The following is a 14,195-nucleotide window of genomic DNA, read 5'->3' on the forward strand; positions in this document are numbered from 1 at the left end:
CTCAAACACATTAATAAATCCAGCTGCTCTGCTCATTCAGAGAGGTTCACTCGGTCCACTGGCTCCGGAGCCCAAACGCAGAGCTCGGATGCCGGGTCCAGACGTCAGTGAGCACGCACCCCCCCCCGCATCTCCCTCGTGAGGGGTGAAAGAGACGGGAGAGCCAGCGGGGCGAGAGCTGAGCGGGGCTTTACGCGGGGCGTCCGCAGAGCCGCTGGTCGGTCCCGTATGAGCTCACAAGCTTTCTCTCAGCGAAACACCGTTTATGCATGACGTAAACCCAGATCAATAGTGACACACGATCGGAATGACCGTTTACATGAACAACGATCGGTATACCCAGCTATCTTGATCGGAAAGAAATTTTGATCCGAACGAGTCTGACCGGGGCAAAGTATTCCGAACGGCGTGTTTACATGACGCATTTTCTTTCCGATTGCTGCAAATACGAAACACGACTAGTCTTGCTTGGGGTGAAGTCCTCCCGCCGTGTTCACCATCCATTCGGCTCTCTCACCGACACATCTACTGGAAAGCTATGAAAGCTTATATTAGTACTGTTGTACTTTGACAAATTCGCACACGGGTACACAACAGTGTTGTGATGTCATTGTCACGCGTTGAAACACCAAACGCCTCTCTTTTACCCGAAATCCGCTCCTTTTTACTCAAAACTAGCAACTCAACAAAACTCCCCACAACAATAACACGACCAACAGGAAGTTGTCGGCCTCACACTCGAAACACGGAAGTTAACCGGAAGTTCTGTCGTGCACGTAGTCTCTTAAAGAGTGCTTTACTACCTCCCTAGAAGGCCCAAAACGCTTTACAGTTCACCCATTCACAAACTCATTCCCACACTGACGGTGGCTCCGCTGTTGAACGCTGGCGCCAACCTATAACCACCGGGAGCAACGTGGGGTTCAGTGTCTTGCTCAACGACGCTTCGATGCATGGGCGGGTAAAGCATGAACTGAACATGCGATCAGAGTTTGACTGCTCTACCTCTCCACCACAGTCGTACAAACAGGATAACAGTTATTGGAACACATCCAGCAAGGCTGCTCTGGAGCTGACAGTTCAACGATCACCTGTCAATCAAAAGGCCACACCTCTTTGCGCAATTCTGAAGAAAATGCGAAATTAAAAGACGAGGTTCATAAAAGTAATATGTTTGTTTCTGTTGGATCAGTTTAGACTGCAGCCATAGACTCAGCAAGCCAGGTCATGTTTGCTGTGTGACCTGACCTGGCTCCAACTTTGTTTTTTCAAATGAGCCTTAAGTCGAAAGTCCAAAAGGTTCTCGGTGTCGATTCATGTGGCTTCAGAGAGAGGTGTGCGATGACCACCAGGCAGCCTATAAACAACACTTCTCTTAGCTTAAATTAAAAAAAACAAAGTCGGGATGGAAATAATGAACTTTAAGTTTATGATGACTTTTCGTTGGCCCTGAAGTGTGAATCCTTTCAACAAATCACTCAACGCAAAAAATATTAAAGATCACAATGACAATAAAAAAATGCAAAGCAAATAATACAAAAAAAAATTTACATTAAAAAAACAAAAAAAACAAAAGTAATCTGCAGAAATAAAAATGAGATAAAAAAATGAAACAAAACAAGAAACCTGAAAAGAGACTGTAGGCATTATGAGATTAATTAACTGGATGATAACGTTTGTTCACCTTTTCAACCGGAAGTCATTTGGAATGCCAAAATCTACCGACAGGAGATATTTATCAAAGCATTTGGCCACAGCCACTGCAAAAGTTCAGTGATTGCTCGATGAACTCTTTACCACACATCAGGGAAAACATCCTTCTGCTTTCCCACTTCTTCAAAACTCAAACATCATCATCCAATCAGTGATGTCCCGTACTTTTTCTTATTTTGTTTCATTTTTTAACACTTAGTTATTCTCTGGAAATTACTTTTGTTTTTTGAAATATTACGTTTTTATTGTTTTGTGACTTTTGTTTTGATTTTTAAAGCAAAACGTTGTCTTTTAATTATTTTTTTGCTTCATTAATTGTCGTTGTGATCTTTAATATGGTTTTGTGTGGAGTGATTTATTGATGGGATTTGCACTTCAGGGCCACCGTAATGATTTCATGTCAAAGACAAAAGATGGAAAGATTAATTTAATCCAAATCAGTCTACCAACCATTTGACAAAAATTGTTAAATTAACAATTCGATATGCCCCTAATGCTTTAAGTACCCCTAGAATGATTTCAGTTTATTTTTAGATTTTTTTACCTTAAGCTGCACAATCATTTCATTTTGGCTTTTCTGCAGCATTGATGAGTCAAAAGGGTGCCACGCAAGTTCTGCATTATGTGCTTTAGCTAAAATATCATATGAATTCTCACAGCAACCACTTTCAACCACATTATCTGGTTTTCTAAAAGGTCAGAATCAATACACCTTTTAATTTCTTGGAGTTTGTGTAAACAGCAACCATTATAAGTTTATGCTGTATCTTAATGTGTGCATTTCAATGATGAAATGATAGAGAACACAAACTTATCATTCTTTTTTCCACCAATTTAGCATCAGCCTCCCCCCCCAGGACAATCAAGTGAAACAAACAGAGGGGACATCTGTCGCAGCAGAGTAAGACAGGGAGAGCGTCTGTCCCGGCTAGTGCTCGCTGCATTGTTTGTCACTTTCTCCATGAAATTCACTGTGAATATTGCCTGAAACAATTAGGTTCAAGTGATCCCTATCGCCAGGCGCACAATAGTGTTTACACGACGTGGAGGAAATGTGGCCATGGAGCTCACTTCAGGGAGTGTGTGTGTGTTTTCTTGTGCATGGGCTTGTCTTCACTCCATGATCATTTTGAGTTTTTTTGTTTTAGATCCGATGAGAATGTTGTTTTTTCCCTGCTTTAAGGAAATATGAGAATTTCTATGAAGCCTGATGGCTGCTGTATGAATGCAAAAAAAAAAAAAAAACATTTTCATTAAAATAATTAGCTTCTAATCTGAAGAAAGGTGGGTTTCAGGCTTACAGGGTCCTATTCAGGTGTGATTTATTCCCAGTAAGGCTATATAAAAGTACTGTCCTTAACACTGTGTCTTCTTGGTCTTTGGTTCATACTGTTCCAGCGACAAAATGAAAGCTTAAAGGGAAAAACATGCTAGTTAGTATACTGGAGGAGTCTAGTTAACTTCTTTTGCTTCAGTAAAATTCGTCAAACAGGAAACATAAAGGTTGCAAGGTTAATCAAGAACAGAAAAGTTGATTAAAGAAAACAAACATTGAAATACTTTAGAAATAAATCCTACATAAATAAAGTCCTGTGCTGTTAGATATAAAAAAAAAATCTTTGATGCCTTAGTTAAAATGCATTTAGAAAAAGTTTGGAAATAAACTATACAGCTATACTGTATAATCTCTACATCTAATGAAGTCATACTGGGACTCACTGCATCGAGAGTACATGTCAAATAAAATCCAGGGAAATAGTAGCTCTTACTTAGCTTCTTTTGCTTTTTCTTTAAATGTATGCCACACAATCAAAATTCCACTACATTTTCTGCAACGTGGCATGCAGTCAGTTCCACAACCAACATAAATCAGATAATTTGTGCGAATAGGTTACCCAGAAAAAACAAAGTCCCATAAATTTTCCTAACCCACCCTATCCCTTTTTTGAGATCATGGGGCTGCCAGAGCCTAATCTGGCTACTGTCGGGTGATGGCGGGGTACACCCTGGACAGGTCGCCAGTCTGTTGCAGGGCCACAATCACACACCTATATGCACAAAGGGATGCATAACATCAAATGTACCCATCTTTGGACTGTGGTGGGAAACCAAAGTGGCTGTTGAAAACCCCTGCATGCACAGGGAGAACATGCAAACTAGACGCAGAAGGTTCCCTGCTGGAATTTAAACCAGGCGCCTTCAGGGCGTGAACCACTGCAGCCCCCTTAAAGACCCACTGCACTCATGTTTTTGGTGTTTTTATCATGTTCTTGTGGAATTCTTCTGACAATGGAGGACATATATGAAGAAACTTAAGTTCAAAATTGGATTTCTGAGGGGTTCTTTATTCAAATAGTTGTGAATCAGGAGCAGATAAAAATGTCGTTTGAAAAAGAGCCGATTTGTTTTGTAGAAAAAACACCGGGGGGGCCACAAGCTCCCTCCTCCACTCCACAGCGGAATAGGGTGGGAGGGGGGGATTGTTCCACACCAACAGACCCACCCACAACTCAGAGGCAAATTTCTAATGAACTACTTCCGCTCTGCAGAAACTATGTCCTAGAAAATGACACAGGCTTTTGGATTTTTCACTAAAAACTGCCTAATCAGTAATAGAAGAACACTGGGAACGCTAGAGTGTGTCTTTAAACTGAATTTTTACTTGTCAAAGATGACCCTTTTTTTTGTCACAATTTTGTCTGCTTTTATGACAATTCTTAAATTAATTGTATTTTATCTTTTCTCTTCAAACAGTCTTTAATTCCTTTAACCTTCATTTATTGTCTATGAAGACTCTTATTCATCCAGGTAGATTCCATCAAAGGAGTAGCTTTAAAGGTTGTCATCTGGACTTTTCACCTCTTATCCAAAAGGCTTTGTCAATTGGTGAAATATCTTCAACTTTAAAAGCCAACTCCAGGTGACAACCTTTAAACCTACTACTGTGCTTTCTTTTATTGTTAAAAATATTAAGAATTCAGGCCAGCATCATTACATGCCTTCCCTCTAACCAGGATCAGAAACAGATCTTAGTTTAGTTAGGTATGCAAACTTCATAATGACCACTGGTCACCACAAGCACATGCTCTTTGTTCAAGAATCCCCCATCGATAGTCTCGTTTCAGGTGGGCAGGATCGCTCTGGGATTAAAACAATCCTCTCTTGATTTTTTTCCTCACTCAAGGGGAAAGCGGAAGCTGTCTGTTATCGTTTGTTTCTATTATTATTCCCCATCTACAGTTTGAGTGCTCAAACTATGACAGAAGGAAAGTCAACAATTTGTCTCAAGTCTGTTTCCAACACTGGGACTGTCTGACAAGTCCAGGTTTTTTTTTGACCTTCAAAAAGGGAAAAACCAGAATGCAAGCTGCTTGTAGCTGCTCAGTGATGCAGACAGACTAACTGCTTCCTTTATGCCTTTAGTTATAGCTTTGAAAAAAAATTAAATGCAAAATCCCAACACATTTTAGTCACCGTCTATTTTTTTTTTTTTTTTTTTGCTTTAAGCAATAGATAGACAAGCTATATAAGCATGCATAACACCAAAGTTACACATAAGTACAAGTGTGAAGAGATGCTGAACTGTGAGGAAGCTAAAGAATACGGAACTTCAAAACGTTGTCAAATGCTTAGTCAAAATTGTGCAAGATAAGAGTTTTAGGCAAAGTTTTTTTTGGGTTGTTTTTTCCTGATTGCAACTACAAGTAACATTCAATACAGAGTTAGAATTTAAAGTTTCTTTTTTTCATTCAAATTAGATCATAACTTTACTTTCTAAATTTTTACTTCAGTTATTTCCAATAAATGAAACCGAGTTGTTTTTCTTTACATACACAACTTTCTATTTTGCTAAGACTAATTAAGTATTAACTGTTAAATAAAGTTTAACAGGGCAGCACACTGGGACAGACCGGAATAACTGATCCCGACGGATTTCTTTTTGTCCCCTGGGCAGTTATATTTTTATTTTTAGGCAAATTTGTGCTGCATCTGCAGGCGGAACGGTGCTACTGATTCTTGCACACAAAGTGTGATCAGCTAGAACCACAGATGTTTTTCATGCCCACACACAAATTGTGAGCAGCAATAGTTGACATTGACTGCTCTCTGATTCAACACACCCGACCCCTGTCTCTAAAGTTGATGATTACAAAGTGTAATACAATGACAAAAGGAAAAAAGAAAGACCATGATGATGATGATGATGACGAGGTTGATGACAGATTTGCTGCTGAGCTAGCTGCAGAGTTTTCCCAGGACCTTTGAAGGTCAGGTGATTGTAAAAGCTTGAAACTGTTTGTATTTCAGTTGGTCTAAGAAGGAAATGACTGAGAGAATGTAAGAGAAGTGTTGACCCTGAGGGCAGAAGAGACGGACGTGGACAGGTTTTGAAGAAATGGGTGGGACAGATAGAAGGAAGGAAGTTCAGAATTCTTGAAGAGGAAAGTTACCATGGCAATGACTTCTGTATTGGGAACTGGTGACACAGATCGTCATAAAAAGAAAGTAAAAAAATGACCCACATATTTATAATAAGCAATCTGCTGTGTGAGCCTTTGCAAACATAGTAATGTAGCTTGTTTTCTGAACTTTTCTCAGTAAAATACAATTTTGTGATATTCAGTAAATAATCATTCAGACAAAGAAATGTTAAGATGACCTTTTACCACTTTGCACCGCTATCTCTTAGGATTCAATTGAAAGCAATTTGCTTGGACTAAGGACTATGGACAGATGTACAGTACATTGTCTTGCTGAATGAGATGAGTTTGGTCTGTAATGTTTATCATATATACATTTCAACTATGAGGGACAGAATGTAAAAAAAAATAATCCAAGGAACCACATTTTATGATTTATTATACATTATCACGAAGAAGAAAAGGTTATTTGGTCAACAAAAAAGTTCACCCCATTACTTGTGATGCAACCCTGGTTGGAAAATGACTAATGGTCTGAAGCAAAGCAACTATTTTGGTCCATTTTTTCATGAAGTCTCCGCAAGTAATGTTTTGGACACAGACTTTCTCCTCTCTCCACAGATTCTTCAGCAGATCAAGGCCAAGTGACTGACTAGGTCACTCCAGAACCTTGAAATGCTTTTAAGTAGCCAACTCTTTTTGTTGCCCAGGCAATGTGTTAAGGATCATTGCCGTGCTAGAAGATCCAGCCACATTTCACCCTCATTGTTCTCAGTGATGGAAGAGGTTTTTGCCCGAAATCTCACCATATGTGGCCTCGTTCATGCTTTCCTTAAGACGGATCAGTCGTTTACATTAAATCAGTCTCAAAGCATGATGCTTCCACCCCCATGCTTCACAGTGGGTTTGGTGCTCTTGGAATGCATCTCAGCATGCTTCCCCCTCCAAACATGGTAAATGGCGTTTGTACTCAAGACTTTTATGGTTTCATCTGACCATATGACATTCTTGGAATCTTTCTCTGGATTATCTGGACAGTCATTGATAAACTTTGGACGGGCCTGGACCTTTGGTGGCTTAAGCAGGGTGACCTTTGGATAATTGCAGGATTTGAATTGAAGACAATGTAGTGCGTTACTTAAAGTAATATCTGTTACTGTGGGCCCATCACCTGGTGAGATCTTGCATGGATCCTGAGGTGAAGGGAGACTGTCTGTGATTTTTTATTTCTTCCATTTTCTAATAATTGCTCCAAAAGTTGTCTCATCGAGCTGCTTGCTTATTGTAGTTTGGTTCATCCCAGCCTTGTTCAGGTGTACAATTTTGTCCCTGGTGTCCTTTGACAGCTCTTTGGTCTTGGTCATGATGGAGAGGTTGCAGTCGGACTGTGTAAGGGTGTTGTCAGGTGCATTTTATACAGTGATGTGATGCACATTCAAGAACGTGCTAAACAGGCAAACTTAAACGCACTTTCAACATATGATGTTCACACTGGACTGTTGCTGGCCAATACTAATGCATGTACTCACAGTTGGAAAAAGCTTGATGCTAATTTTGTGAATCTAGCTCCATGGTTTTTCGTTCACAGCTCTATTCCGACATATGAAAGACATTGTGCAACATAATTCCATCTGTGCACAAACTGCATTTATGAACTTTTCTTTCATGATGAGTTTTCAAGTGGTTGGTACTTCCGTGTTTTGAAAAGGACACAACCTATTGGTGAAAGTTTAACTGGTGTAAATATTGATGCATGTTCATGAACATGTACAAGCCACAAACAGACTTTAAAACTTGGGTGAACTCTCGTGTTCAGGCAAGAGTTTTGAACACAGAAGGCCAAAACGTGTGTATATGTACACTTACATGGACTTTTCATTGAAAGTGGTTGCTTGAACGCGGATTGCCAAAACCCGGTGTGAACTTAGCACCAAACTAGAGGTAGTGGGTCTGTGAGGGGCTGAATTCTTGCTCGCTTGTTGGAGCTAAATACTTATTTTCTGAACCGCTATTTGAAAAAACTCCTTAAGAATCAAATAATGGGATTTCCTGGATCCTTTTTTTTTTACATTCTGTCACAGGTGAAGTGTATTTATGATGAGCATTACAAACCTCTCTCATCTTTCTAAGTGGGACAACTTGAACAATTGGGCTCTCAATTTTTTTTCCCCAACTGTATTTACCAAGCTGTGAGTTAATGCATCTTACCATCTAAGGTTTTGTCACCCCGTTGGATTGTTGGAAATTACTTTTTCCTCCATTGATGACTGACTGAACTAACTTTGTCATTATGGCTTTGTGCTTGGACACACGTGCACCCCATGTCCGTGTCACACTGTCTGCTTAACAGATTGTAATGTAAGTGCTATGGCACATATTTGCTTGGAAATACTCCAATCCCTTCAATGTCCAGGACTAACCAGTGTGGTGTGGCATATGTGTGTGTGTGCATGTAGGTGTGAAGTTGATCGTGTGTGTGCATGTCGGTGTGTATTGATGGAGGGGGCAGAGGAGGGGTGGTGGAGGTTCCTTATCTGCAGAGCACAGGCAGCTTTTGAGGCTCTTATCAGCAGCCACCACATTGTACGAGCACATCCTCTTGTCCAGCAGGGAGCGGAAAACTCTCCTTGCAACACGGTTCCCTTTCTCTCCCCCCCACCTCTCACACTCACCTCTCATTTGCCAGAGCCAGGACTCTGGCAACCAACTAAAGCATTGTGTCTTCCTGGCAAAGAGGAGGGATAGGAATAGACAAGACAGTGAAAGACAGAGAGGTGAGGATGACAAATGGGAGGCGGATGGTGGAGACCATCTATAGAAACCCACTTTGTCTTTGTTTAAAGGAGCAAGTGCTCAACAGATAGCAGAAGAAATTAGTTGGTTGGGACAATCCTGGTCTCAACTCTCTTCTTTTTTTTTTTTTTTAAATAATAATTTATAAATTCAAAAAGGATTCATGACAGTATAAGGATCTTTTTAAGTGGTGTCAGACCCTTTGGCTCCAGTTCTTTCTTCCGGGGCGACTGAAAGTTTCAGCGACCAGAAAGAGGACGGAGGCGACGTCAAGAACTGCGCAGATACAACATGCGCATTCACTGAGAGCATTCACTTTGCATGACTGGCAGACAAGACACGCTGGATGTCAAAATGTGTCTGTAAGTACTCAGATTACAATTTCACCTCAAACAGGTTATCTTTAATTTATCTTTTGTACGCTAGTGTTTTGTTGCTTCTCACTGTCGTTAAAAACTGTTTTTTAGATCCAGGGGTTCACATACATTTCTGCTCGGCATACTTTATGGCACATGCATGACATGTGAAGGGACCTTCGCTATACAATATACAAAAATATTCAATAGCCTGTTTACAATTTAGAATTTAAGTAATGTATATGTATTGAAAGAAACATAAAATAAATCCATTTGTGAACAGTATTGATTTAAGTATGAAAAAAAACGACTTTTTAAAAATTCCTTGATAAAATAATGGTTATGGGAAACGCACCATATCAAATTTATTCATGCCAAACTAATACACAGTGAGATAAATACACGAAAAAGATATTTGGAATAAACGTAAATTATAATTTAAAATTTGTATTTTCTATCAAGACATTTTTATGTGTTATTTAAAGTCAACTCTAAGAGTTCACTATATATTTTACAAAACAGACTGTATGAAGATCTGCTTTTATAAAAACTTTTGAATAATTATCGCAGCTTATTACTGTGAAGTTATTGTTCTAAAGATCTAAATGCAGCGGACTCTGTTTTAGCATATGGTTAAAGTTTATAATGTTCCAAATTGCTTTTATTTGTCACTTGTAGGCATGACTGAAAATATAATTTTCTCAGTATAATGCAATGATGACTAGAAAAACAAAACAGGAACAATTATGATTGCAGAAGCTGTGAAATTATAAGTCTGTTTTGCATAGCACAGTACAGATACAGCTCATTTAGAGTTAATATTTCATCCCACCAAAATAACTGCTTTTATGTTGGTGTTTGAATGTGAACCAGTGTTTCAGAATCGTTTCTTTCATTTGCTGAAGACTTGATGTCTTTGTTTTATTTTTGCTTTAACAGAGAGTCCAATCTTCAAGGATCTGGGATGTTTTTCAATCTTGAAAGGAGTTTAAATCACACGTCCTAAAGGGGACACAGACTAGTTAGAAGCTTCCACTAGAGACTCAATGAAAGCCTGAAATTGGCCACTTGGGGTGTCCTAAGAAAAACACACACCCATCCACTTCACGTGAAGTGGCTGCACGCCGGAGCTGAGTTAACGGTGCCAAAGCACGAATACATTCAAGGAAGGTAGAAATCAGCACATTTTTTTTAAACCCTTGTAGGATGTTTTGAGGGAACACGCAGTTGCACAAGAGCCAGAAGAGGCGACAGCAATGACCGAGGCTGTGTCACTGTGACCGTTTGTTTTATGGAGTGTGTTCATGTCAGAAACGCTAAAATGTAGCAACTAATTGTGTTGCACACGGAACAGACTATAAAAAGTTTTAAGAACTGACATTAAGGTTTTTTGAATTACACATGGACAAGTTCTGACCTGAAGCTCCATCAAAGACACAATGACAAAGAAAACTGGAGGAATTTCTTTTTGGAATGTCCAGAAAATAATATTTTTTTGGGAGGAAAAAGAAGCAAAAGCCCACATTTAAATAAACGTATGCATCCAATTTGAAAAGATTAAAAGCGCTCTTTAAGGCTGAAAATAAACATATGAGTTTGTACAAAAGGAACCTGAGAAATTTGAAGGCAAACGCTGGGAAGAGGACGAGCTTGACACAGAGACACGTCACAACCATGATGGAGAAACTGAACTCCACACAACCCTCTGCCTCACCTCATCCCTCCTCTTCCTCCCCATCTTCATCCTCTGCCTCCTCACCATTCACAGAGCAACACAGTCCGAAGGATGCTGTCAAAAGTCCACCTGCTCAAAAAAACAGGTGCACGGATGTCCTCACCACCCCCTCGGCTCAGTCTCCCACCACCCTGACAACAGTGTTAACCAATCACAAGACAGACACACCTGAGCCTGCCAACATGGAGATGGACGAGGAAGAAGATATCTGGTCAAAAAGCACAACTGGGGCAGCTGCATCAGCAAACACGTCACCAACCCTTTCCTCTCCGCCTCCCCTCCTCCCGGCACCAACCAAGACATCCCCTTGCCTCCTACCAACCCCAACCACCTCTGCAGCCCTGCCTTTGTCCTCATCATCCTCAACTCTTCTTCAGCACATTCCAGTCATCAGCCTCAGCCACAGCAAGCCTCCTCTCCCTCTACCAAACACTGCGCTGACCGCCCTCCATCCAATTCCCAACCTGCTGCATGGGGACATTCGCAGCAGCCAGCAGACATGTTTGCCCATGCTCAACCCTGCAGCTTCTGGGTTACCTGGAGGCCCCTCCTCTACTTCTCCTGGGCTTCTGCTACCTCAGCAGTACATCACTGCACCTCCATTCCTAACAAGGTGAGAATAAGCTCAAATAAATGAATAATTGATGATAATAAAAGTAATTGCAATATACTTGAGAAACTTAATCCCTTTTTGATTCTCCTGTGAAAGGCTGAAACTAGAGACCAACGAACAATATAAATGTATCTGATTAACAGGATTGTTTAAGATTTTTTTAAAAGCAAAAAAATACTGCTTTACTGTCACTTTCTGAGATATACATTTACTGCTTCAAACAAACATATCTCCCATCGCCCTGACAGCAATTACATGAACAGTGTCTGCACTGCATTGTGTGAAACAGGTAGCTGCATTGATGCTCTATTTCTTGAAATACATATACAAATATATCTACATATACATATATCTATATCTATATCTATATCTATATCTATATATATATATATATATATAGAGAGAGAGATATAGATATAGATATAGATATATTGAAAGTTGACTTTTTGTTAAATAAATGTTGAATCAAATAATTCCATAATAATTCCATTAGGCAAAACATTAAAAATATAATACTCCAGTGTATTTTTCCCTGGAAGTGGTGGCTTCATGCTTTTGTTTCTAAAGAAAAGCACTGAGTTTATATCCCTTCTGGACATTAGATTTTTCAACGAAGAGCACTTTACTCAGTTTTGAGCGGTAAAATAGAAAAGCATCCACCGTATAAGGCAGATGAAGGATTTTCTATTGGTAACAGAATCTCACCCCTTCCTTTGGTTTGTTTGTAGAGGCTCTCTGTCAGAAAAAGAATCTGTATAGGATGGGGTTGAGGTTCTGCATCAGCCAACACAAGAAAACTTATCACATCCCCGATCATGGTTTCCCTCAACCCACAAACATCATTACCCCCTCATTGTAGGAAAATCTCCACCGTCACTTATTAGTGAGTTATTTTGTCTGTTTCTTATTGACGCCCTGGTGTTTTTCTGTTGTCTTTTTTATGGCTAGCTCTTACCTGGGACCATCAGGTGGAAGCTATAGCATCATCAACAACAGTCGCATCAAGAGGAGGCCGTCATCACAATATGAGATGGAGATCTCCGAATGTAGGTGTCTGAGAAAAAACAAAAACTACTTTCATACCTTACACACCAATATTTACAGTATTATATACAGTATTGCTTTTTATTGTTTAATTTGATTTATTGGTTTATTTCAAGCATTAATTGTAGACAGTAAATTAAATCACACAGGTCAAACTTATTTCAGAAATAAAGTAATGCAATGATTAAAAAATATAGAATTCACAAAAGTGTAAGACATTTTTTAAAACAGAAAAGCAGGTGGATTAAATGCTTTTCAATCTTTCTTTAAAGAAGGATAAAGGCCACTATTTCTATGTTAGAGACTAAAAATGAAGATTAAAGGATTTATTTTATGGTTCAGTAATAAGTACTTGCAAAGTGGCTTTACTTCAGGTTTTGGCAACCCATCAGAGCAGAAAAACCCTTTATGTTTTTATTCCTAACATGAAAAAACATACATATATTCTGTTATCTTGCAATATCTTGGGCTCTTATGCAGTGTTAATGTATTTCTGACAGGCCCTCCTCAGAAACTGGCTCGCCGCGTCTTCACCAACAGCCGTGAGCGCTGGCGACAGCAGAATGTGAACGGAGCGTTTTCTGAGCTGAGAAAATTAATCCCCACACACCCACCCGACAAGAAGCTCAGCAAAAATGAAATCCTGCGTCTGGCTGTGAAGTACATCGACTTTTTAGTCACCCTGCTCAATGACCAGGCCCAGGGCAAGAGCGGCAACTCCACGGAGGAAGGGGCAGAGGATGAGAGCCCTGCTGTTGGCACGGAGAGCAGCAAACAAAAGTCTCTTTTCCAGACCATAACTTCACCAGAAACAGCCCGTGCTGCTGCTGTGACGAACCATAGAGACTCCACAGACTCTGTCATTGCCCTGGCTAATTCCCCATCAACCTCCAGTTGCTATGGCGACACAGACAGTGAGGAAAGCCTCGGGGTCAAGACCTCTATGGTTACCCACAGCATTTTGGGAAAGGTCAAAAGTCAAATAAGGATGGTGGCATCCACTAATGATGAGCGGTGACACCACTAAGGCAGCAAGACAAAACGAAAATTGGACTTTGACAGACGACACCAAATGTGTTTGACGAGCCAAAGAGGCTTCAGTTTTAGTGAAATCAAGCAGTTGAACATTTTGTTTCCTGGTTGTATTTGGTAGTTTTGGTTTTTATTTTTGTAGTAGTGTACAAATTTACTGTGTGACACTCTGTGCAGCAATGCAACACCTGACAATGGCTTTGGAGCATTCTGAGCTATGAAAATGCAAAGACCAACTGATTAAACATTTCAATCAACTGGATCGATCTTTTTCCTTCCTCAGTGCTGGAATCCATTAAGATATAATAAATAAACAAACAAACATCAAACTGTGACTTTGTGGACACAAAAATATACACTTTCCTTAAAAAAAGATTCAACTCATCTTGAGATTACATGAAATAAATTTTATTTCAGTTTCACATACACTAAATTCTCAAATGTATTGGCTCACCTGGTTTGACTCACATATGAACTGAGGTGCCATC

The 14,195-nt window shown here is 39.8% G+C and overlaps 1 protein-coding gene across 1 annotated transcript; it reads left to right on the forward strand.

Annotated features, from left to right (window-relative positions):
* Window positions 1–8,812: 8,812 nt before the first annotated feature.
* On the forward strand, window positions 8,813–13,969 carry lyl1 (LYL1 basic helix-loop-helix family member). Its single transcript, XM_004065695.4, has 4 exons — window positions 8,813–9,289; window positions 10,223–11,631; window positions 12,580–12,677; window positions 13,176–13,969. Exons 2-4 carry the CDS (start codon window positions 10,874–10,876, stop codon window positions 13,691–13,693), a joined length of 1,374 nt encoding a protein of 457 aa, XP_004065743.2. The 5' UTR covers window positions 8,813–9,289; window positions 10,223–10,873; the 3' UTR covers window positions 13,694–13,969.
* Window positions 13,970–14,195: the final 226 nt, after the last annotated feature.

The sequence above is a fragment of the Oryzias latipes genome, chromosome 1 (genome assembly GCF_053564925.1).
Source record: "Oryzias latipes strain Hd-rR chromosome 1, Olatipes_Hd-rR_3.1".
Lineage (NCBI taxonomy): Eukaryota > Metazoa > Chordata > Actinopteri > Beloniformes > Adrianichthyidae > Oryzias > Oryzias latipes.